Here is a 25,413-nt window from a genome sequence, read left to right as displayed (position 1 = left end):
AGTGACAGCGGTGTTTTGAGATGTGAGAGATTTGCGACGTTTAGCGCAAATCTTGTGTAGTTAGTGTGTAGCGTAGTCAATAGTTTTGTTGTGTGGGTCAGAACAATGAGGCGACTGCTGAATGTTACAGGTGTTACAGCAGTGATACATTTCCTGTTGTCAGGCCTGCGGGTATCAGGCTGTTGTTCTCCTTTATCTCATAGTGGACAGGAATTATTATTTGGAGCTGCACAAATAATTTGTGTGGCATCAAATTTGATGCAGAACAGCTGATTGTTCTGTAAATAGTTTGAAATGTTTATTTAAAAATGGATTGGCTGCATTAAAAAAAATAGCTAAATAGCTGCAAAAAACTTTGTTGTTTGCCAAACTGAGTTACTTTTTTGAGGAGTAACTATATAATTATTTGCCCAACATTGGTCATTATATACTGTATTTTGCAGACAGAGTTACAGGACTCTCTCCCAGACCACAGACTCATACTCATAATACAAGTCAGAGCTTTATAAAAAAGAAAAAGAAAAAAAAACAAAGAAAGTTGTGTTTTCAAAATTGGAGTTCAAGTTATTTTTACTTCCAATAGTGTTAACACACTACACAGGCCAATGACTAGATTTTTTTTTTACATTTTCATTGTAAGTGGGCTAAAGCAGTTTAAAAGTAGTCTAACATAAATGTAAATGCTGTAATTTGATTATTTTTAATAAACCATGTAACTTGGATGGATTAGATGCTGGCGTGACCACAGTGCACACGTCTAATGTCGCTCACAGTGGTCCAAGGGACTGCTCAGGGAGTTTGTGTGTTCACTCAGACACATGAAAAATTAGAGGGAACATTGCCTGACAGGTAGTTGAAATACTGGTTTTCTGAGCTACAAGGAAACGTCAGTGTAAAACTATACTGTAATAACCGTTTCTGACGTTGGAAGCAAATGACATCCGCACAATGCATTAAGTATATGTATTTAAAAAAAACCACACACACACATACATAAAACAGGAAAACTCACTGGCCAAATTCACAGTGGTGCATTTGATTGAAGCAAAGTTAACACCTCTAACTTGTTTTTCCCTTCAAACCATACCGTTTTTGCTTTTTGGCATTATCCTGCTGAAAGAGGTCACGGCCATCACAGAATACTTTTTGCATTAAAGAGTGTAAATAGTCTGCAACAATGCTTAGGTAGGTGGTACATGTCAAAGTAACATCCATGGATGGCAGAGTTTTTATAGTCCCAGTTAATGAAAATCAAAGAAGCTGCCAGACAAGACAGGCAAAAAAAAAATGACATTAAAAAATTTCATTTAGATTTTGCCCACATTAGTCTACAAATGTCAAACGGAGAGTGAGATGCTTTTCTTTACATGCAGAACATTTTCTTTATCTTTAACAACAAATCAACTCTTATCTGCCTGCAACTATATAATGTAAGATCACCATCATGGTCCAGGAAAGATATGAGACTACACAGTGGGCAAAGATGTACAAGCGTCATCAAACCCAACACTTCAGACCTTGAATAAAACTTAATATTCTACACCTTGTTAAATGTAAATAGGCATGTGTTTAGTCTTAGTTTTTGCCTTTTTTTTTTTTTTTTGAATAATCAGAGGCATTACATGTTGCAAATAACCAGTCCACCATTGCAAATGTCATTTCCACTAAGTGTATCCCTCGTTACTACAGCATACTAAATAAACTACTACATACATGGTGGAAGCAGTCTGTTTCTGGCAGTCCATCCATTTGCTTCCGCTTATCCTTTTCAGGGTCGCGGGGGGCGCTGGAGCCTATCCCAGCTGTCATAGGGCGAGAGGCGGGGTACACCCTGGACAGGTTGCCAGTCTGTCGCAGGGCCAACACACAGGGACAGACAACCATTCGCACTCACATTCACTCGCACATTCACACCTAATGGCAATTTGGATTTTCCAATTAACCTATCCCCACAAGCTGCATGTCTTTGGACGGTGGGAGGAAGCCGGAGTACCCGGAGGGAACCCACGCAAACACGGGGAGAACATGCAAACTCCACACAGAAAGACCCCGGCCTGATGGTGGAATTGAACTCAGAACCTTCTTGCTGTGCGGCAACAGTGCTAACCACTGTGCCACCGTGCTGCCAATTTGTCTGTCTGTTTGTGTAATTAGAGAGCGTGAATCAATTACAGTCTTCAAGTCCATTTTAACCTTTAAATGCTGGCTATCTTTGAGATCAGAACCCTCGTACTAAGGTGCATTTTGCTTTACTCTTTACTGCCAGTGTCTCTTATTTCAGGTGGGACGGACTAAGACACAAGAGGCAGTTAACAGATGTATGCAATGATACAGTTAAAACAAAGGAATAGTCTAAAAGCATTGAAAGTGCTCAGCACATTGAATTGTCTTCTAAGGACTTTTAAGGATCCCAGATTTCCCACTGATAGAAAACAAAACAAGACATTAGGGATGCACCGATACCACTTTTTTGGAAACGAGTACGAGTACGAGTACTTGCATTTCAGTACTCGCCGATACCGATACCGAGTACTTAATAAAAACATGATTTAAATTTACAGGTAACAGCTTTAGTCCTATAATTTAACAAAAAAACAAAACAAAACAAGGGACTGGTTTGGAATTAAGAACATTTATTTAAAATGAAAAGCATGTTGTATGCAACATATTACAGAATAAATAATTATGAAAAAAAAAATTTTAAACAGTGACAGTGCAACTCAAGTATTGTTTTCAGTTTATTGTAAACTCTGCCGCTTTGGACAACACAAGGGGCATTAATAAACATCTTTGCTATTTAGTGCACAATATTTGAATAAACTAACAACATCCACCAACAGAACTGTGGCAGTCAGTGCAACTGAGGTAAGTATTAACATCAAGTCCAAGATGACTCACTTAATGGAGAGAAAAAGTGAGTGGCAAGGGTTTTTTTTTAATAAAAGTAGCTTTTCTGCATTATCAGCAGTCAGACTGTTTCTGTTTTCATCTATAATGTGTGACACTGAGCTAAAAAGCCTTTCACTTTCCACACTGCTCCATGGGGCTGAGAGGTATTTACTCGTCTGTTTCTCTGTTTAGAAGTCTCACTAGCACAGTCACAGCTGGGATGACATCAGAGGCTAGTGCTCGTAGCTGCTCACTTTTTTAGTTAGTTCCTCAAAGGGGGCGAGGATGGCAACAGTCGTCTCCATAAGAGCCCATTGGTGAGCGGTGAGAGAGTCAGGGAGTTCATGCTCAGACACATACACGCCCAGCCCTCGTTTTTGCTCAATGAGGGACTGGAGCATGTAATACCTGCTGTTCCAGCGCGTCTGTACGTCCTGCTGCAGTCTCTTTATTGGCTGGTTGAGCTGTCCCTGAATGTCCTCGAGGTGGGAGTAGGCTAAGGTGGAATGTTTAAAATGCCCAACTATTTTCCGTCCCACTGCTATAGCATCAGCTATGCTCCTCTGTGCTAATACGCATGGGTAAATAAGCGTGGGTAAACTCTTTGTACTCGTTGTCGTGTTGGGATTTTGGTGCTTGATTAAATTACTTGTGTTAAATGTGCTACCTTTTGAGCCTCCTCTGGACAATTTCGCTGAGCACAATTTGCAGTCCGCCTTTGTTTTCGCGTCTTCGTTCACTTTGAAATAGTTCCACACGGCTGACTTGTCTCGCCTGCCCTTCTCTCAGCTCTGAGCTGCAGCCGGGGCCTGGGGGCGGGCGCTCGGCGCCTGTGATTAACCCCTTACATGCCGCTCAAACATAGACAGGTCTCTGACCGTGGTATCGGTCCCCGGTATCGGGGGACTTTTAACGAGTACGAGTACTTTAGAAAATGTGGTATCGAGGCCGATACCCGATACCGGTATCGGTGCATCCCTACAAGACAGTGCTCTACTGTGGTATTATTATAGACTCAAGTATGTGAATGACACTTCTCACAACCATCGGAGAAACGTTCAGGTTTTGGAAAAACATATTAATTACATTCAAATGAATAAGAACAGTCCATTTCATTTAAATATAATTTAATATGTAAAATGAACCTTATAATCTTTTAAAATATTCACACCTTTCACTAGAAGTCATTTTAAAGTTTAACCCCAGCTGTATTATTTCTAAACACATTTAAGTAACTTCAAGGTTTTTTCTCAAAATGCTCCACATACTCTTAAGAAGTAAGTGAAGTGCTGAATTCTTTCACTAATGCATCAGTAGTTGTCTGTTTGTTTCTCCCCTCTCACCCCTTTTTTGTGTGTGTTTGTGAGGTTGTACCTCTAACCTACATTATAACCACACCCCTAAGTGCATCCTAATGGTATCCGGAAACCAAACACACAGGCAACGATGATAGCCCCAGGTAGTGTGGTAACTTGTGCTGTACAAACAACTCCACCCCGTCCGTCAACCCTGCCAAAGTGCCTGAAACACAAGCATCAGTTGTAGAGTTTTTATTAACCCTTGCCTGGGATACCTTCAAGTAGTTTATGTTACAAGCATTAAAATGTCCCACAGGAAACTGAGGAGCCAGGAACCATTGGTTAATGCAAATGTAAATTCCCTGCATATTGCTCTTGATAAAACCTTAAATGTAATTCATCTTTACAACCCAGTAACCCTAACTCACATTTAAAATATACAAATAAATAAATTTCCACAAATTTCTCTGGAAGATCATTGGAAAAGACATGTCCCATACCCAGTGTGTAGGTCAGGTATTCAGGCTCTGGATACAATTCCTCAGGCACATACCACTTGGAGTTCTTGGAACGAACGACTGGTCTGTTCCACATATCTTCTCTAGAGACACCCAACATAAATAAAGTGAGTACCACCTCACCCTGAACTATGTTTTCTTTGCCCCATGTCTGGCGGATCGCGTCCCGAGCTGCCACATTTTTTGGTGCCACTGGAACCATGAGAACCAGGAATGGGATCTTGTTCTTGCAAACCTCTTTGTTATCCATAAGAAAATGGTAGTTGCGTGGATAGGCTTGGTGGTACTGGAGGGAGGTAGATCGCACAGTCGAAGGTTCAGTGGTTTTGTTTAATATAACTTTGTGTTTGGGGTGAATGCGATAGGCAGGTGCATTAACCCTACTGTTCTGGTTTAAAAACCACTGGTATTGTTCCTGCAGTGGGAAGCTCTGCCATAGTGACAGCGAGCGACTGGACAGGGTGTAACAGAAGCCTAAGGCCAAAACACAAAATAGAAGCAGGAGTTGAAACCAGGAATGAAATAAGATCTTCTTCTGTGGAAAGATGCTCTGGACAAGTTCCCTAAAAAGACAAGAAAGATAAAAGTGGTGAGTTATATCACCTTTCTTTTCCATTGTTAACAAAGTTCACAGCTTCACAACATTTGAGTTCGAGCTGAAAATCTCTAAGCTCACTGATACTGAAGATTTATGCTTCAGTGGGAAATCTGCACCATATCAACACTCCTCTGAAACCCTGTGCTATAACCTATGGAACAACTTGATGTGCACCTCCTGTAAATGACCTCATTAATATTTGGTAAAGTGTTTTGTAAAGTTATGAGTGACTATTATATTGTTTGAGCGGATGCTTATATTTTGAAAGTCACAGAGCGACAAGGTGCCGTAAATCAAGTGGCGTAAACCATATAGCAGAAGCGCGAGTTTTAATGCACAGAGATGGTGTGCTCTATGGTTAATGGACGGAATGGGAAAAAGAACGGCTATTAAGGTGCAACACTGAGTTGAAAGCAGTTTCTTAGCACCTGGTTGATGAGGGAACAAGGTTTGTAACAAAGTTTGTCCTGTAGATATGTATTTTGTTGTTTTACGGAGCATATAGCTGCTGACCGCTACTAAGCATAAAGGCTAAGTTTTCACCCACTAGAGGGTGCTAACGTACCTCTTTATGTTTAGGCAGCGATGCAACCATTTCCCTGTTATATGCAATAATTTACAAGTTTTAGTGTTATTTGTTATGTAAGGTAAAGGGAATTAATTTTTGATTAATGAATAAGTCAAAAGGTTAAAGGTAACACACTGTTTGATTTACTAATAGTCTTTTATTCTGTATGTTGTAGCTCTTACGGTGTGTTCACATACACGGCTGTTTAATAAAAGGATTGTGAACCATCAGTTTGAGAGACCATCTTTTCAACCGGGGATGCTACAGTAAGAGCTTGACCCCAGCTGAGAAGAGGTCCATCCGAAGAAGAACTGGGACCTCAGCATCGAGGTCCCAGTTCCACAGCTCCACACAAGGTCTTCTGGGATCTGATGGTCAACTAAATTGCCCCATCCTCAGCATGGAAGCATCTGAAGAAGAGACAGAGTTTGCGGAGGATCCCAAGGCCAATGAGGAAGAGGAGCCTCCACACTCTGTTCGTCGAAGGAGGCCTACTGAAAAAATGCAAGCATATCAGGAGGAGGAGGCCCACAAGAAAGAAAAATGGCTTCTCAAAGTTTATGATGAATGGAAAAAACAAGTACGTAAAACACGAGAGCAATTAAAAGGAGACTTAACAGACAATCAAATTGCTTCACTCATGGACATGTTAGAGAATGAAAAGGAGAATGTCATAAAGTTGTATATGGAAATTAGAGAAAACATTACTCCTTCGAGTGGCACAAGGTGACTCATAGACACATGTGAAGCAGTCACCAGAGACATTATCAAGATTGCTCATGAAAGACTCTCAGGCATCGATGACTATGATAGGGACAAGGTAAAGATACGTCTCCGTGAGCTTCTTGAGCCAGACTATGCTCAGTCCATTTACAGTTCCTCAGTCACGCACTCAAGTAAAAACTCTTCTGCCAGTAAGTCATACTCTGCAATGTCAACAGTAGCTGTTAGGAGAGCAGAAGCTGCAGCAGAGTTAGCAGCCAAAGAAGCAGAGTATGAGGTGTTATTAGAGGAGGAAAAACAAAAGGAAAATATTCAGCTTTTAGAAGAAAGGCAAAGAAAGGAGCTCGAATCTCAAAGGCGTGAGCTAGAGAAACTGAAGGCTGAAAAGGAGTTAAAGGCTGCACGAGCTAGACTAAGGACCTATGACACTGAGATAAAGAGTGAAATCAGTGCCTCTGATGTTGACTATAGAAACACTGCTCAGAAAGCCCCCACAGTTTCTAATCTCAGTAAAGTCCCTGACAACAATGTAGTGTCTACCTCACTTCCACAAACAGATGTCCTCTACTTAGCACAAGCAGTACTGGATAGTGTTGCATTGAACAGACTGCCAGTGCCAGAGCCCTCCACGTTCACAGGTGACCCAATACAATTCATTGAGTGGAAAGCTTCCTTTACTGCTCTCATTGATAAAAGGAACATCTCACCTGCTGACAAACTGCACTACTTAAAGAAATACATAGGAGGTCCAGTTCGACAAACGCTTGATGGCATCTTCTATAGAACGACAGTGAAGCATACAGAGATGCATGGGAGCGTCTCAACCACAGGTATGGACATCCATTTGTGGTACAGAGGGCTTTCAGAGAAAGACTGGCAAAATGGCCAAAGATCCAAACAAATGACTCCACAGGATTCAGGGCATTTGCTGATTTCATTCAAACATGTCACAAGGCTATGCCCCACATTGAAGGCTTGAGCATTCTCAACGATTGTGAGGAGAACCAAAAACACGTTCAAAAGTTACCAAACTGGGCAGCTGCAAGGTGGAATCGTCAGGCCACTCAGTTTGCATGTTCTGTCAAAACAACGGACATAAACTTCACAGTTGCCCACAGTTCAATGGAATATTGCTTGAGGAACGAAGGAAATATATAAAGGAGAAAAACCTCTGTTATGGTTGTCTCAAACCCGGACACAGCGCAAAGAACTGTAATTACAGACTTGTATGTGAAGTGTGTAAGAAAAAACATCCTACCTGTCTGCACGACTTCAACTATAACAATGATAAATCAGCCTCAAACCAGCCACAAACTCAGATCAGCACAGAACAGGCTGCAACCACCCTGTCTCTGAATGCAGAAGCCAGTGAACAGTGCGTGAGCACCTCCATGATTGTACCAGTATGGGTTTCTTCAGAGCAACATCCAGGTACAGAAAGTCTTGTTTATGCCCTCCTAGACACGCAAAGTGACACCGTGTTCATTGACCAAGATGTGTCTAATAACCTCCAAGCTAAGGCTACCCCAATAAGGTTGAAGCTCACTACACTGCTTGGTAAGGATGTTGTTGTGCCAAGCGAACGCATCTCAGGTCTCAAAGTAAGAGGCTATAACTCCTCAGAAATGATTGAACTCCCTCCTGCTTACACTAAAGAATGTATACCAGTTAACCGCTCTCACATTCCTACCTGTGAAACAGCAAGGCAGTGGAATCATTTCAAGGAAATAAGGAACGAGATTCCTTCACAGCTAGAATGTGAAGTCGGCCTTTTAATTGGCTACAGTTGCTCTAAGGCATTAGCTCCAAAGCAGGTAATCTTAGGAGGTGAGAACGAACCCTATGCAGTTCGCACAGTATTGGGCTGGAGTATTGTAGGTCCGACATCATCTTATGGTGACTCTTCTAGCATGTCTACTGTGTGTCACAGAGTTGCAGTTAAAGAGCTTCCCCTAGTGACTCCAGCTGATGTAATCAAGGTCCTTGAGTCTGACTTTAAGGATAACGACAAGGATAACGAGTCAGTGTCTCAAGATGACATTCTCTTTCTCAACATGTTAAAGGAAGGCATTTACAAAAACACTGAAGGACATTATGAAATGCCACTTCCATTTAAGGAAATATCTCCACCTGCAGACATCGACATGAACATACCACTCGGAGACCCAGAGGTTAAGAAGGTACAGGCACTGAACACACTCAAAACAGAGAAAAAAGGTTTATCAGACAAGTTAACAAAGTTTTCCTCATGGTACAAAGCCACCCAAGCCATAGCTCGACTCATTCGCTGTGCCAAGGGAGACAAAACAACAGGCCACAGTACAGTACAAGAAAGACAAAATGCACAATGTGTTATTCTAAAGGACACACAAGTAAGTGAATGTGCAGAGGAGATAAGGTTGCTAAAGAACGGGAAACCACTTCCACACAAAAGTAAACTGTTTCAAATGGACACTTTTCTTGATACTGATGGACTCCTTAAGGTGGGAGGAAGACTTAAAGATGCTTCATTCTCCTCCATACTGAAACACCCAGTGATAGTTCCAAAAGGTCACCATGTCACTCAACTAATAATAGATCATTTCCACAGTAAGGTGCAGCACCAAGGGAAAGGTTTTACAATCAATGAGATCAGAGTGAATGGATTTTGGATTCCAGGCATCAACAAGGCAGTAGCAAATTTTATACACCAATGTGTGAAGTGTCGCAAACTCAGAAGAGGCACAGAGGAACAAAAGATGTCTGATCTCCCAACGCAGTGCTTAGATCCATCTCCACCATTTACATTCTGTGTAATGGACTGTTTTGGTCCTTTTCTAACCAAACAAGCTCGCAAGGAGCACAAGCGTTATGGACTTCTTTTTACATGCCTTTGCTGCAGAGCAGTGCACATAGAAAAGTTGGACAACATGACTACAGATGCTTTTATCAATGCGCTCTGCTGTTTTATAGCCATAAGAGGAGCAATCAGTGAGATTAGATGCGATCAAGGAAGCAACTTTGTTGGAGCTAAAAATGAGCTACAAGAAGCTTTAAAACAAGTGGACTCCAACCGCATTACCACATTTCTTGCAGAGAATCAGTGTGACTTCAAAATGCACACTCCTCATTCAAGCCATACAGGAGGTGTATGGAAAGACAAATCAGGACAGTTCGAAACATTCTGCGCTCCACAGTTTCACTTTCATCTGGCAGAATGGATGACGCATCGTTAAGGACATTCTTTTATGAGGCAATGGCGATTGTCAACAGCAGGCCTCTAACGGTGGACAACCTAAGTGACCCAAGCAGCCCAGAGCCCTTGACACCAAATCACCTGCTTACTATGAAGTCAAAGATATCCCTGCCCCCTCCAGGCACATTCATCAAAGAGGATATTTACGCACGTAAAAGGTGGCGGCAGGTGCAGTACTTATCAGAACAGTTTTGGTCACGTTGGAAAAGGGAGTATCTATCCAACATCGCAACAAGACAGAAATGGCACACTCCAAGGAGAAACTTGAAAGTTGGAGATGTTGTCATGGAGAAGATGGATGATCTACCCCGCAATGAATGGAGATTAGCACGTGTAATGGACACAGTAACTGACAAAGACGGACTTGTAAGAAAAGTAAGGATTTGCTTCGGAGAAAGGAAGACTGAGAAGGGACAATGTTCTAGTAAACGTTCTATAGTGGAACGCCCAGTGCAGAAACTGGTTTTGCTATTAGAGACTGTTTAACTACATTCTAAGGTTTAAGGCTCCATCTTTTCAATGGAACTATGTGTTATCATACAGTTTAATGGTTACGGGTCATTTCTTCATTAGGAAATCGTTATCGCTTCAGTTAATTCCCAGTTAAGCTCTTAATGATTTGGTGGGAGTGTAAATGACCTCATTAATATTTGGTAAAGTGTTTTGTAAAGTTATGAGTGACTATTATATTGTTGGAGCGGATGCTTATATTTTGAAAGTCACAGAGCGACAAGGTGCCGTAAATCAAGTGGCGTAAACCATATAGCAGAAGCGCGAGTTTTAATGCACAGAGAGAAGGTGTGCTCTATGGTTAATGGACGGGAATGGGAAAAAGAACGGCTATTAAGGTGCAACACTGAGTTGAAAGCAGTTTCTTAGCACCTGGTTGATGAGGGAACAAGGTTTGTAACAAAGTTTGTCCTGTAGATATGTATTTTGTTGTTTTACGGAGCATATAGCTGTTGACCGCTACTAAGCATAAAGGCTGAGTTTTCACCCACTAGAGGGTGCTAACGTACCTCGTCATGTTTACACAGCGATGAAACGATTTCCCTGTTATATGCAATAATACAAGTTTTAGTGTTATTTGTTATGTAAGGTAAAGATAATTAATTTGTGATTAATGAATAAGTCAAAAGGTTAAAGGTAACACACTGTTTGATTTACTAATAGTCTTTTATTCTGTATGTTGTAGCTCTTACGGTGTGTTCACATACACGGCTGTTTAATAAAAGGATTGTGAACCATCAGTTTGAGAGACCATCTTTTCAACCGGGGATGCTACACCTCCTTAATGATATAAGTACAGGGTGGGCCATTTATATGAATACACCGTAATAACATTGGAATGGTTGGTGATATGAAAGTCCTGTTTGTGTCACATTAGTATATGTGAGGGGGCAAACTCCTCAAGATGGGTGGTGACCATGGTGGCCATTTAGAAGTCGGCCATCTTGGATACAACTTTTGTTTTTTCAATAGGAAGAGGGCCAAGTGACACATCAAACCTATTGGTAATGTCAAAAGAAAAACAATGGTGTGCTTGGTTTCAATGTAACTTTATTCTTTCATGAGTTATTTACAAGTTTCTCTTTGTTTACAGCCATTGACATGTCGAAGAGGTTAACACATGAGGAGTGGATCGAAATTGTGTCGATATCTGGTGAATGCAGTAACCGGGTCATTGCAGCAGATTTCAATGCAAGACACCCTACGAGACCACCCATCTCCCATGCTACAGTTAGCAAACTACTTGCTAAGTTTCATGAAACTGGTTCAGTGTTGGATTTGCCAAAATGTGGATGCAAGAAAACTGTCACTAATGAAGAAACATCAGTGGCTGTCCTAGCTTCATTCAGCAAGAGCCCACAGCGTAGCACTCGCTGAATGTCACTGGAGAGTGGCATTAGTCGAACATCCCTTTGGCGGATATTAGCTACTCACAAATGGCACCCTTACAAACTCCAGCTACTGCAGCATCTCAACGAGGATGACCCAGATCGGCGCACAGAATTTGCAGAATGGGCAAAACAAAAATTGGAACAGGACCCTCAGTTCATGCAGAAGATTTTGTTCAGTGATGAGGCAAACTTTTATGTGAATGGTGAAGTTAACAAACAAAACCATCGCTATTGGTCTGACACTAACCCACATTGGATGGATCCCTCCAAGACTGTTGGAACAACAAAAGTGATGGTTTTGTGTGGTATATGGGGTACAACGATAGTGCATCCATTCTTCATCAATGGAAACCTCAAGGCCACTGGATATTTGAAATTGCTACATGATGATGTGTTTCCCTCTTTATGCACTGAAGCTGGCACGTTCCCTGAGTTTTTCCAGCAAGATAGTGCACCACCACATTATGGGTGCCAGGTCCGAGCATTCCTAGATGAACAGTTTCCTGGAAAGTGGATTGGTCGTCGTGGGCCAGTTGAATGGCCCCCATGGTCTCCAGATCTGACCCCCTTAGACTTTTATCTTTGGGGTCATCTGAAGGAAATTGTCTATGGTGACAAGATACGAGATGTGCAGCACCTGAAACTACGGATACTGGATGCCTGGGCTGGCATTTCTCCTGCGGTGTTGCTATCAGTGTGTGAAGAGTGGGAGAAGAGGGTTGCATTGACAATCCAAAACAACGGGCAGCGCATTGAACACATTTTATAAGTGGTCAGAAACTTGTAAATAACTCATGAAAGAATAAAGTTACGTTGAAACCAAGCACACCATTGTTTTTCTTGTGACATTACCAATAAGTTTGATGTGTCACATGGCCCTCTTCCTATTGAAAACACAAAAGTTGTATCCAAGATGGCCGACTTCTAAATGGCCACCATGGTCACCACCCATCTTGAGGAGTTTGCCCCCTCACATATACTAATGTGCCACAAACAGGACTTTAATATCACCAACCATTCCCATTTTATTACAGTGTATCCATATAAATGGCCCACCCGTACAATCCAGGTAAACACAGCCCACAGATTTTGTGATCAGCCTCTTTAGTACTGCCAATTTCTGTTGCATGTTTCCAGCTACTTTTATGCTGCAGTTTTTGAAGACAAAACTGCAAATGTGAATGCAATTTTTATTTCTCAGTCTCAGGCCTTTGATACCATCCACTATGGTATAATAGTAAAGAGACCTGGACGGGAGAAGACAAAAAGAAAGAAAGTTAAGTTGGGGAGAAAGTTAACAGAGAGGGAGAGAGAGAAAAAAATGCCAGTTGTTGAGAAGAGGCAGGGGGGAGCAGAGAAACCAGAGCAACTACCAACATAAATAACAGTGATGTTGTTACTGAACACAGTACTAATAATAAAATATATTTTTAGAGGCAGCAGCAGCCCAAGATGACATGTGTCTGTAAGTACCTGCTTGTACATCTGTGTGAACATGTCTTGCCATGCGTGAGCGTGCTTGTGTTCATAAGGTTTTGTTAAGAAAAAGAATTATTTTTTAATGTGTATCTGCTCGTTAGATTGTTTTATGTACTTTAATAATGAAGGCTTGTAGAGCAAGGCCACTCTTGACTCACAAACTAAGTGCTCAGCCAGACTGAAAAATAGGAAGTTTTAGTGCACAGGCATATTAATAGATAAGACACAGAAAAGAGGAACTTTCCATATAAGCAATGTTTGAAACTGTGTGACGTGTAAAGTACAGAAATAACACCATATAAGACACATGTTGAGATTCTAATGTGAGAGATCCTGCAACTGGTGTTTGGGCTGTGCAGGGGTCTCTCTCTTCCGGAAGATAATTGAATAAAAAGAAATATAAATGTTTTAACACACTATGAGTCGGTTTTCTGTTCTATCACGGGGACAAAATAATCGGGGTTTAATAGTTTCCCACTGTAACTAACAGTGTATGTGGGGAGCCACAGTCCCGCCCACCAACACCTGAAGAAGGCATGGAGGAGACCTGGGCCTAAGACATCCAGAAGCCCACCACACCATGAAAGCTCCAGGAGGACCACCGCAGGGACAACCCTGTGCTTTTAGCTCCTGGGGGAGCCTGAGATGTTCTAAGAGAGGTGGAGTGTAAGACCAGACCTGACACAGACATAGACAAACAGCCACACACATGCCTTCCCCTTCCTCACACACCCAACATCAAGACATGCAGAAATGAATACTGTACACTCACACTACCCATAAACACTCTATACTCCCAGGTCCAAGCAACAACTCCCCCATAGGGGCAATTAGCACCCAGACCCAGGAGATGTTCTCCTTCACTCTGGGGTTTAGACAAGCAGTCTGCCCAGCCCAGCAATCCTATCAGCGACTGATTGTTATTGGAAGGTATTGCATGAGTTTTTTGTTTTTTTTTAATATATGATATTTTAGTATTTTATTTGTGTTTTGAAGGAAGCTTACATCATACATTTAAAGCAGTGGGGTTGAAAAATATGCAGCACGTTAAACATACTTGTGGCTTAAATTTTATAGAATCAAAGTCGTCCATCTTGTGGAACTATGACAAACTACAATTGTAGAATTCACAGTACTGGCCGATTCTTTTTCTTTACAGTCATGGTACATTTTGTATATTGCATCACATCAGGATCATACATGCCCCATAGTTTATTTTAGATCAGTTTAGTTTGACATAGTTCATGTAAAAAACTTGTCTCTAAGAAACACACTGCAGCTTTTATATCCTAAGCTGGTTTACAATGCAAACAAACAATAAATAAAAAAAACAAGCAAACAAATGAAAAGAAAAAAAGAAAAGGAATCAACAACATGCACAATCTATAGTAAATATACACATTAAAACAAAAGACAAACATCAAAACAGCGCGGGGCTATTACAATATACTTAAGTAGTCAACTACATCATAACAAAATACCATAGCAAAACAGTACACTTCATTAATAATTATGGATTGTGGTCTTTTGGATGTTTAGCTATTGTTAAAGCAACTGCAAAGTAATGTAATCTTATCATCTCGTCAGTTGGACAGCAAATATCAAACCATACCATAACAACAAATATAAAGACAAACACAGGCCGGAGGGTAAAAAGTACAGAAACACAAAAGAGCTGGAGAAGGTAAATACAAGAGGAAATAAAAGTAAATTAAACATCTCATACTTGAGCTGGGGACAAAGAAGGCCTGATTGATTCCAATAAAAAGTTGAGAACAGTATCATTTCATCTCTTGCCAATTTAGCAATATTTCAATATCACCAAACACAAAGTTCTAACTTATAATTATAATCTTGATACTAATGTTGTAATGTTCAAATTTTTTAGAGAAAAATAATTCTGTTAACTTGGCCTAATCATCAGATTTGGCAAGATATAACAAAAATATCTCCATTTTGCCACATAATAAATATGCAATATTTCGTTTTTGTTTTAACCATTGGCCAAATTCAGGTTCCCACTCTTTTTGGAAAAAGTTCAGCACTGAACTCCCCGTTTGATCCTCTCCCAGTAGCCATTCATTTGCAAGATGCTTGTTGTTGTCGAAGCGATCACCTTTGAAAGACTGCAGCTGCTCAGAGAATGGCTGGGCTTGACAAGAAACATTGTTTCTTTTGGAGGGTCAGTAGGAGATACGCCCAGGTGTTTCAGACACATGCCGAGGTAAGCATCTTCAATGTAGATCGGTTTGATCTGAGGTGACACTCCCAAGATCTTCCCAGGAAGGTCTAGTGACATGACGTAGGCAAAGCCGAGCGGATACGGGGGGTACTCTGATTCAGCAATCACAGATCGAGGCATGTAGAACTTTATAAATGGGTTTCTTAAAACAGGACTATGCCACCAAACCAGCCCAGTCATATAGTTTTGCTTAGCTGTGCTAGGATCCACCAACAGTTTCACCAGATTCGGGACATTGAGTAGCACATCGGAGTCGATCTTCATGACAAAGGAAGCCTTAGTACAGTGTGCAGCCAGCCACTCCAGCATGACCATAGTCTTGATAGTCAGATTATAGTAGTTGTCCTGAAAGTTGCTCTGAATCAGGTCATGGTACAGCTGATTCTCCTGCTGAAGCTTCTCTTGCTGATGTTTAGCATCACTTCCACCAGGGAGGCCCACTATGAAGACAGTCTCTACCTGCTGACCCAGAACCAGCTTCTCATTTCCCCACGTCTGCCGGATGGCATCCCGAGTTGCAACATTACTGGGTGCAACAGGAACCATCAGAATAATGAAAGGAGTTGTGGTCCTACATGTAGGCGTGTCATCCATGATGAATTTGTAGTTTCGTGGGTAGGCCACATGATATGGTCCTGGATCCTCCCAACGCGGCTCTGCTGATGCTGGTTGATAAGGAATGTTCCTAACCACTTTCTTGGAATTGAGATAGAAAAAGATGAAAATCACTGCTGCTGCAATGCAAATCAAGATGCCTTTTAGGTGCCTCTTCTTGTCCATGAAAACTACAGAGAAAGGAAACATATTTTATCACGAGAACATGTACAGCACGTATTCTGATAACACAGCAATACACGAATTAATAAATAACAGAATTAAAGTCATAAGGCTTCCAGCTTTGTAGCCCTCAATTTCTCATATCTGCTTTTTGCAGAGAATGTGGTTCTGCAAGCTTCATGAGGTGGTGTCCTTCAGCTTGCACTAGAGGGGTTCACAGCTGAGTGTGAATGACAATCAGCACCTCCACATCTGAGGACATGGTCCTCAGTACGAAAAGGCCAGACTACCCACTCCGGGTCAGGGACGAGTCACTGCCCGGGAGTGGAGGAGTTCAAGTATCTCTGGGTCTTGTTCATAAGTGAAGAAAGTGGGAGCCTGACAAACAGTTTTGGTGCCACAGCAACAGCAATGCAGACGTTGCACCCGTTTGGCATGAGACGGCCGGTCATAGAAGCAAAGCTGTTGATTTACTGATCGATGCATGCCCCTACTCTCAATGTAATAAAGGAGCTCCGCATGATTCACAGTTCAAATGGGTGGACAGAGCCGCGCGCTGTCCACCCTTACAGTGATCACCCGGTTGCCGTAACAGTAGCCTACATTCAATGGCTGCAGCCCTCCTGCTGCCAGCTGTACACATCAACACCAAAAACAACAACAGCACAAGCAGCGCACAGGTTTTAAGCCGGTGAGGCATGATTGTAGATGCAGTGAAGGTGAGTCCATCTCATCTGCAGCAGCATCGCAGACCACGGCCCGCCACAATAATAAAGCATTATTTTATTTAATTATAAATAATTATTTCTCCTAATTATGTCCTGGGTTTTAAGTAATTAATAATACAAAAGGAATAAACACAAAAAACACTTAAGGTCATGAAAATTAATTGTGATTTAGCAATTCAATGAGGCATCCACCTTATTTATTGAAAAGTATCGGTATTGGTATCGGCGATACTGGCCCGTATTTACTTGGTATCGGATCGATACCAAAATATGCAATATCGCACACCACTAGTGAGGGCACCAGAGCCAGAGTAGGGGCAAGGCGAACTGGAACAAACCATTTTGGGAGGGAGGTATCTATACTTTTGTTGTTAAAATATTACATGTCAACCAAGTACTGTATGCTTTCTATATTTTTGTAGTGTATCACACACAAAAAAAAGACTATCCTGTACCAAATATTGTCAAAAAAGTAAGAACTCTTTGGGGGTGCTTTAGCCAAAAATGGGCTAAAAACACCCCTGTCTAGAGTACACTGTTAAAGATTCTGTATTTTAGGTTCAGTGTAATGTTTTACATAGGCTACTGAACCTGATAACTTACCTTGTTTTATGCTGGAGCGGATGTAGACAGAAAGCAGTCTACAGACACTCATGGAGTGTAATGCAGAGAACACTTCCACTTGTAATATAACTCTTGAAAACTGTTGTAATCAGATATGTACAATTGTTCTGCTTGTTTTCGCTGTTTATAACAAAATATTAAGCCTAGGAGCAACTCTTGGCCTTTTTTCCATTTTAGAGATCACCACACTCCAATGAGGAAGTCAACGTGTAGTGTTAGTTGTTGAGCTAGTTAATAGGTATGCCCTCATTGTCATCTGTTGTGATTTTATTTTTGAAAGGATGCTTCCTGTTATGCTGCAGAGTGCACGCGAGAGTTCAATAAACAAAGTCACCTTTCGGTGTGATGTTCCGGTGAAAGCCGATGCCCCACGTGTGATTATTCCTCCGACTAAATAATAAGTACCTTCAATATTCATGCAGATTCTGCTGGAAGACCCGTCTCTGCTAACAGGTTATGGGCCAAGGAAAATATTGAAGCTACTCCAGGGGAAAGTTTACCACCAGAAAAGTCGCAAAGTACAGCGTGTTGCATGCTAAGTTAGCACCATGAGTAAGCGTGCTGGTGAACCCAGTGGCCGATGGGCAAGGTTGGTTTTTGACGGAGATGAGAAGAATTATGAACTGTGGGAGACAAAATTTTTGGGACATCTTAGATTACAAGGTCTAAAAGACACAATATTGAAAAGTGATGACGAAGATGAGGACGACAAAGATAAGAATGCCCAGGCCTATGCAGAGTTAATACAGTTCCTGGATGATAAGAGTTTATTGCTCGTGATGAGAGAAGCTGCCGATGATGGACGCGAGGCACTGAAAATTTTAAGAGATTATTATGCGGGAAAAGGTAAACCAAGAATTATCAGCCTTTATACTGAACTGACTTCTCTGAAGAAAACAAGCAGTGAGAGCGTTACAGAGTACATCATACGCGCAGAGACATTTATTACAGCCCTGAGAAATGCTGGAGAGACACTTAGTGATGGTCTGCTTGTAGCGATGGTGTTAAAAGGTTTACCAGAAGCATTTAAACCTTTTTCTGTTCACATTACGCAAAGTGAATCAGAAATCAAGTTTGCGGAATTTAAAACAAAACTCCGCAGCTATGAGGACACTGAGAAAATGTGCTTAGTGGAACAAGAGGATAACATCATGAAGGCGAGAGTGCAACCTAGCGCGAGACCCGCAGCAGCTGCTAGTGACCACAGGAGAGACATGTCAGACATAGTCTGTTTTAAGTGTGGCCAGCGGGGACACAAGGCCAGAGCATGCAGCTAGACTAGAGATGGACTGATCCGATATTACGTATCGGTATCGGTCCGATACTGACCCAAATTACTGGATCGGATATTGGTGAGAAATAAAAAATGTAATCCGATCCATTAAATATCAAAAAAGCACCTCACAAAACTTGCTACACGGCGTAACTCGGCTGATAACCGTAGCACGTTGCAGCAGTATGCATCACGTGATAGAGCGGCTGTGTGTATTTGTAGCGTTGCTACCAAACCAGCATTTCATCTCCGAAGAAGTTTTCCCAGAGAGAAGTAAAGCAAGTGTGTAAGTTCATCTCTGAATGTTTGTAAAGCATTCCCACGTTAAGCTTAACAACCGATATATGGAGCGACTGCCTCCCTCTCTCCTGCTGCTATACTTCAATCGTGAAACTGATCAATGATCAGCTGATCGGCTTTTCTGTTGCGAGTCCATCTCTCTTCTTTGTTTTTGGCCCACTTCTCACCAGAAAGAGGAAACCAGCGGCTGAACAACAACAGCACTATTAAGCTTGATAAGCTGTTGTTAGAATTTCTTTAATATTACTTTCTAGACCAGGATCTTTTTCTACATAGCTGACGGCTGTAACTGTGCAGGGGCGGATCTAGCAAAGTTTAGCCAGGGGGGCCGATAGGACATTAACAGGGAAAAGGGGGCACAAAGACATACTTTTCTTTCTTATTCTCATTTAAAATGTCTAGCTTTTAATAAATAATTATCTGACTCTTACACCCAAAGTTTTAATCTGATGTAAAATATATAGAAGTCCATTACTGTATATAGTAACTGTTAAGTCTAATATGCCCTAGTAAGCTATAGTACTTTTTCCTTTGGGAAAGTACCATCTGTGCAGTCTGCAATTCTGTTGAAGAAAGATGTTGAATCTATGTAATTATTCTTGAAAAATAATTTATTTCTGTGCATTTTCCCCCTGCATCAAATTAAATTTGATTACATTGATTAAGCATCATGAGCTGGAGGGTGGGGGGTGGTTCCCTTTTTTTTTTGCTGGGAGTTTGCAACCCTATTAGTTAGGTTGCTTAATATTTCTGCTAAGTACTCTTTAAAATACCAGAATAGGGAGGATGGAGTAGGTTTAAGTTTATTAGATTGACCAGTGTTGCTGAACTATAAAATATTTTGGGCGCAGTGTATTTTTTTACATACAGGTATAACAGAATAGCTTTAGTGTTGTTTATTTAAACTTGAGTATAAATTTATACAAAATGCAGCAAGATATTAAAAAAACGTTTTATTGATTAAAAAACACACTCTATCGGATTCATATTGGTATCGGCAGATATCCAAATTTATGATATCGGTATCAGACATAAAAAACTGGTATCGCGCCATCTCTACTACAGACAGTGGTGCGGTCACTGTAGGAGCAACACCCATCGAGAGTCGACTTGCAGGAGACGACAACGGAATGATGAAGCGCGCACAGCCTCGGAGGAGGGCGGCAACGCAGAGAGCGATGAAACCTATGTCTTCCGGATGAGCGATGACTACGCGGAACCTCAACAGCGACAGGACATCAGGACCAAAGGCCTGATGGTGGATACTGGCGCAACATCACACATCCTGAATGATAAAACAGCGTTCAAGAAATTTAATGACGACTTCCAGCCGGGAACACACAGTGTGGAATTAGCTGATGGCACCAGGTGTAAAGGAGTGGCTGGAGGCAGAGGAGATGCAGAGGTGTGCTTGATTGACAGCAGAGGGAGACCGTGTAAAACAACACTGAAAGACGCTCTATACATTCCCTCATTTCCACAGAATATCTTCTCTGTGAGAGCGGCCACCGCGAATGGAGCTACTATCATCTTTAAGAAAGGAAGGAACGTCCTTCAACACAGAGACGGTACAAAGTTCTACATCCATGAGCACAACAGACTTTATTACCTTCAAACTGTAAGTGAGTATGATGATAAGTGTAATAATTGTTTTGATGTGAAGACATGGCACGAAATTTTGGGACATTGCAATCATAGTGACATTCTGAAGTTACAAAATGTGGTTGACGGTATGAAAATCAAGGGGAAAACAGACAACCAAAGTTTGAACTGTGAGGTGTGTATCCAGGGAAAAATTGTCCAGACTAGGAATAGAAACCCTGACAGAAGAGCCGAGAAACCTCTCGAGCTGGTACATACGGATCTAGCAGGGCCGATAGATCCAGAATCACGAGATGGACACATATATGCATTATTGTTTACCGATGACTTTTCCGGTGCAGTATTTGTATATTTTCTCAAAAACAAAAGTGAAACAATGCAAGCAACTAAAATCTTTTTGGCCGATACAGCCCCACACGGGAAGGTAAAGTGTATCAGGTCAGACAACGACACAGAGTTCATGGCAGTTACCAGGCATTGTTAAACAAACATGGAATAAGACATGAAACTTCAGCCCCATATTCCCCTCACCAGAATGGTACAGCAGAACGTGGCTGGAGAACACTTTTTGATATGGGAAGGTGCATGCTTATTGAGAGTGCCGTACCAAAGGAATTATGGACGTATGCAGTTCAAACAGCAGCTATTGTGAGAAACAGGTGCTTTAACAACCGGACAGGACAGACACCTTACTTTTTGCTGACTGGGCGGAAGCCCAATCTATCCAGAATGCGAAAGTTTGGGTGTGAGTGTTATGCTTACAAGCAAGACAAGGGTAAGCTGGATTCGAGGTGTACAAAAGGGATTTTTGTAGGCTACGACAAAAACAGTCCAGCATACAAGGTTTATTTCCCAGACAACGCTAAAGTGCAAAAGTTTAGGCTGGTTAAGTTTGTAACCAAACACAATGAGGAAAAGCAAACACAAACTGATACGACATCTGAGGATGAGGACATACAGGTGAGGGAGAGACCAGACATGAACAGGGAAAGCCCCAGTACCAGTTCACAGGAACCAGGTACTGACAACCAACCAGAAGTGAACAGTCAGATGCCACTCAGTGATGAGACTGAAAACTCCAGAAGCTATCCTTCTAGAACAAGAAAGAAACCAGATTATCTAAATGAATATGAGTCAGGAGAAGACATTGATGATCAAGTGCTGACTAACATAGACTACTGTTACAGACTGATAAGTAACTCACCCGTGACATTCAGTGAAGCTGTAAAGTCACCCAACTCTAAAGAGTGGAAAGCAGCTATGGATGAGGAAATGCAATCCTTAAAAGAGAACAACACCTTTACCCTAACAAGCTTACCAGAAGGAAAGAAAGCAGTGGGGGGTAGATGGGTATATGTGAAGAAAAACAGTGGTGATGGATCAGAAAAATATAAAGCACGGTACGTAGCTAAAGGTTACAACCAGTGTTTTGGGATAGACTATGATGAAACTTTTTCTCCGACTGCTAACCTGACAAGCATAAGAGTATTGATGCAGTGTGCAATACAAGAAAACCTGATTTTGCATCAGATGGATGTAAAAACTGCATACTTGCATGCACCAATAGATTTTGAAGTTTATGTTGAGCAGCCAGAAGGCTATGAAGTAAAAGGAAAAACAGATGAGAAACTGGTCTAGCTGGAAAAGTCACTTTATGGGCTTAAACAGTCAGGCCGAAACTGGAACAGGACATTACATGACTATTTGATAGAGAACGGTTTCATGCAGAGTCCTGTAGATAATTGTGTTTACACAAGGAAAACAGGAAAAGACAAAGTGATCATGATCATATGGGTTGATTATATTATTATTGCAGCCAGTGATGAAAGGGTTTTGAAAACTGTGAAGGGAATGCTAACTGCAAGGTTCAAAATGAAAGATATGGGGAAACTCAAACACTTTCTTGGTATTGATTTTGAGCAAACCAAAGATTGTGTAAAAATGTCACAAGAGAGATATGTAGAAAACATACTGGAAAGATTTCAAATGCAAGACTGTAAACCAAGATCAACTCCTTGTGAACAAAAGTTGAACTACAATGATGATGCTGAGAAAATGAACAATGTCAGAATGTACAGAGAGGCAGTAGGTAGCCTTATTTACTTGACCTCTTGCACACGACCAGATTTGAGTTTTGTTGTAAGTAAGCTGTCACAGCACTTCAAAGAACCAGCTGTGGAACACTGGACTACTGTGAAACATGTTCTAAAGTATTTGAAACAATCAAAAGACAAGACATTGTGCTACAGGAAAAGTGACAAAGATTTGAGAGTACAAGGTCACAGTGACTCCGACTGGGCTGCAGATGTGACTGACAGGAGGAGTACTACAGGTTACTGCATAAGCCTGAATGAAGAAGGTACTTTGGTGTCATGGCGAACAAAGAAGCAGCCAACTGTTGCCTTGTCAACTTGTGAAGCAGAGTACATAGCTTTGGCAGCAACAACACAAGAATGTTTGTACTTGACACAACTGTTGCAAAGCATGTATGAGCATCAAAAGGGACCACCAAAGATTTTTGAGGACAATCAAGGGACTATCGCATTGGCAAAGAATCCTGTTAACAGACAGAGGTGTAAGCATATTGATATCAAGTATCATTTTGTAAGATCAACAGTTAATGCTGGAAATTTGATATTGGAATATTGTTCGACAGGTCTGATGGTGGCCGATGTTATGACAAAGCCAGCAACAAAGGGGAAGTTATTGAAGTTTGAGAAATATATGTTTGGAGTGTAAACAAATAGTAAAGAAAAACTGTTTCTTTTGGAATGCATGTAAAGCTGACAACGTGAGTGCAAGTGGGGGTGTTGAGCTAGTTAATAGGTATGCCCTCATTGTCATCTGTTGTGATTTTATTTTGAAAGGATGCTTCCTGTTATGCTGCAGAGTGCACGCGAGAGTTCAATAAACAAAGTCACCTTTCGGTGTGATGTTCCGGTGAAAGCCGATGCCCCACGTGTGATTATTCCTCCGACTAAATAATAAGTATCTTCAATATTCATGCAGATTCTGCTGGAAGACCCGTCTCTGCTAACATTAGTCTAGCTGCACAGATGAGTGATGTCCAAACAAACAAAAAGCAGAAGCGAAAAAGAGGGTTCAAAAACAATGAAAAAATATGCACTCCACCACTGCCTGTGCATTTCATGCTGTACTTTTAGATCTGTGTTGATCTTTCTCAGCTTCTCCGGTGCCCGGTGAACGCCGATGTCACCCCCTTCCTTATTCCGGCCCACTTATCAATCAATCAGCATTCGACCTACATATGGGTCATCCGTGTCCAGCCTCGTGCAGCTAACATTTAGAATTGCCCTGTTATCCAGAACACCGGCAGTGTTTGCCGTTTGTGAATCCCCCTCTACGTTTGCTGATCAAACGGAAACCGCTATGCAGACGGAAAAACTACAGACACCTTAAATGTAGGCGTTTAGCCATCATTTCCGCGTTCGTGAGATTTCTCGAAGCATGCAAACCGACTTTGTCTTATCAGGAGAACTTTTCTTTATTCCAGAATAATCCTTTCACATGATAACATCATTCTGTACTCACCTGTTTTTGTTGGGCATTAAATCGGAGCACGAAGTAAAGCGTGGATGGAAAGTTTATTCAACACGGGAAACCCACGTAGGTTGCGTTGTTCATTGATTTCCATCCGCTTGTTTGTGAAAAGCGGTCTTCTACGCTTTTGTCTTTATATACAGACTTTACGCAGATAAACTCCAAAGAGTTCCTATGACGGTGTGGTTGCAGACAGGAGAACTCCCAGTGCAGAGTTTACCTGAAGTCACCCCGAATCTGAGCACCGCCCGCGTCAATCCAGTCTCTTCCGCTTATTGGCAATGAACTCAGTCGGCAGGAAATCATCTTGAAATTATATTTATAACAAATTTCTAACAATTGATATTTTTCACTCCAAACACTTCCAACTGTTCGCTTGTGAGGATTTTTAATTTTCCAAACACTACAATTAGAAACAAAGTATCCTAAATGTATGTATTTAATGTTTTAATTAACTTTTTAAAAGTGAAATATATAAATCCGTACTAAATATTTGTATGGGGAACCTAAACAAATACTATATGTCAAAAAATATTCTGCTATTTCTCAATTCTTTCCTAGAAGGTTTTGATGAAACTGATCATTCGTGTAGAGGTATCGAAAACGGTTTCTTACTGCCATTGTTTAAATTCACAGTATATATACCTTTAGGGAATAATATGGGCATCTGATCTCTTCTTCAGGTCAAATAAGGCCAAACCTTTATAAAATGTTTTTATTTTTAAAGTTGTGCTTAAAATGTGGTTGCCTCTGTTTGTATGCTGTACGGGGATTCTAAAGATCACAAACATGTCACATTTGACTGGGTAGTTATTTTGAAATATACTGTAGTATAATTTTATGTAATAAATGTAAATATGTAATAAAGTAAAGCTCAAAGTCCGTACCTATCCACGACTTACTTCTATGTAATGTTTGTGTGATCAAAGTAGGCCGCCCTTATCTGATTTTTACTGCATGACTAATTTCTTAAAGTGCATTTAAAGAGAACAAAGAAATCAAAATGAATATACAACGTAAATGTTGCCCATGGTGTGCACTGCCTTGATAGTTGAAGAAAGCCTGGTTTTCTGACCTACCTGGACATGCAAACTCAC

The 25,413-nt window shown here is 41.2% G+C and overlaps 4 protein-coding genes and 1 long non-coding RNA gene across 6 annotated transcripts in view; 1 reads left to right on the top strand and 4 right to left on the bottom strand.

Moving 5' to 3' along the window:
- LOC146517343 (beta-1,3-galactosyltransferase 2-like) overlaps positions 1 to 24,419 on the bottom strand; it is a 31,716-nt gene extending 7,297 nt beyond the window's left edge. The window contains exon 1 of the mRNA XM_085163129.1: positions 24,308 to 24,419. The gene's annotated coding sequence lies outside the window, so the exon portion shown is untranslated. The remainder of the gene's footprint in view (positions 1 to 24,307) is intronic.
- LOC146517339 (zinc finger protein GLIS2-like) overlaps positions 1 to 25,413 on the bottom strand; it is a 340,746-nt gene that overhangs the window by 250,124 nt on the left and 65,209 nt on the right. The gene's annotated exons all lie outside the window — the stretch shown is intronic.
- On the bottom strand, positions 525 to 6,166 carry LOC146517345 (uncharacterized). The gene has a single exon (XM_085163133.1). It carries the CDS (start codon positions 5,319 to 5,321, stop codon positions 4,530 to 4,532), a length of 792 nt encoding a protein of 263 aa, XP_085019259.1. The 5' UTR covers positions 5,322 to 6,166; the 3' UTR covers positions 525 to 4,529.
- Positions 6,197 to 11,874, top strand: LOC146517344 (uncharacterized). The gene is made up of 2 exons (XR_014874590.1): positions 6,197 to 10,731; positions 11,025 to 11,874. It is a non-coding gene; the product is annotated as an uncharacterized LOC146517344 (long non-coding RNA).
- Positions 11,999 to 24,447, bottom strand: LOC146517342 (beta-1,3-galactosyltransferase 2-like). Of its 2 annotated transcripts, none has more exons than XM_085163131.1 (2): positions 24,308 to 24,447; positions 11,999 to 16,236 (listed from the first exon to the last, which is right to left on the bottom strand). In XM_085163131.1, the coding sequence occupies exon 2, from the start codon at positions 16,229 to 16,231 to the stop codon at positions 15,248 to 15,250; it is 984 nt and encodes a 327-aa protein (XP_085019257.1). In that variant the 5' UTR covers positions 16,232 to 16,236; positions 24,308 to 24,447; the 3' UTR covers positions 11,999 to 15,247. The 2 variants fall into 2 exon arrangements, with proteins under 2 accessions (XP_085019257.1, XP_085019258.1); XM_085163132.1 differs by lacking the exon at positions 24,308 to 24,447 and adding an exon at positions 17,915 to 18,084.

Source organism: Neolamprologus multifasciatus, chromosome 6 (assembly GCF_963576455.1).
Source record: "Neolamprologus multifasciatus chromosome 6, fNeoMul1.2, whole genome shotgun sequence".
NCBI classification, from domain to species: domain Eukaryota; kingdom Metazoa; phylum Chordata; class Actinopteri; order Cichliformes; family Cichlidae; genus Neolamprologus; species Neolamprologus multifasciatus.
This window is presented reverse-complemented; position numbering and strand designations above follow the sequence as displayed.

Coding starts and splice junctions, on each gene's coding strand:
- LOC146517342 (XM_085163131.1), bottom strand. CDS start 16,231: ATGGACAAGAAGAGGCACCTAAAAGGCATCTTGATTTGCATTGCAGCA.
- LOC146517345 (XM_085163133.1), bottom strand. CDS start 5,321: ATGGAAAAGAAAGGTGATATAACTCACCACTTTTATCTTTCTTGTCTT.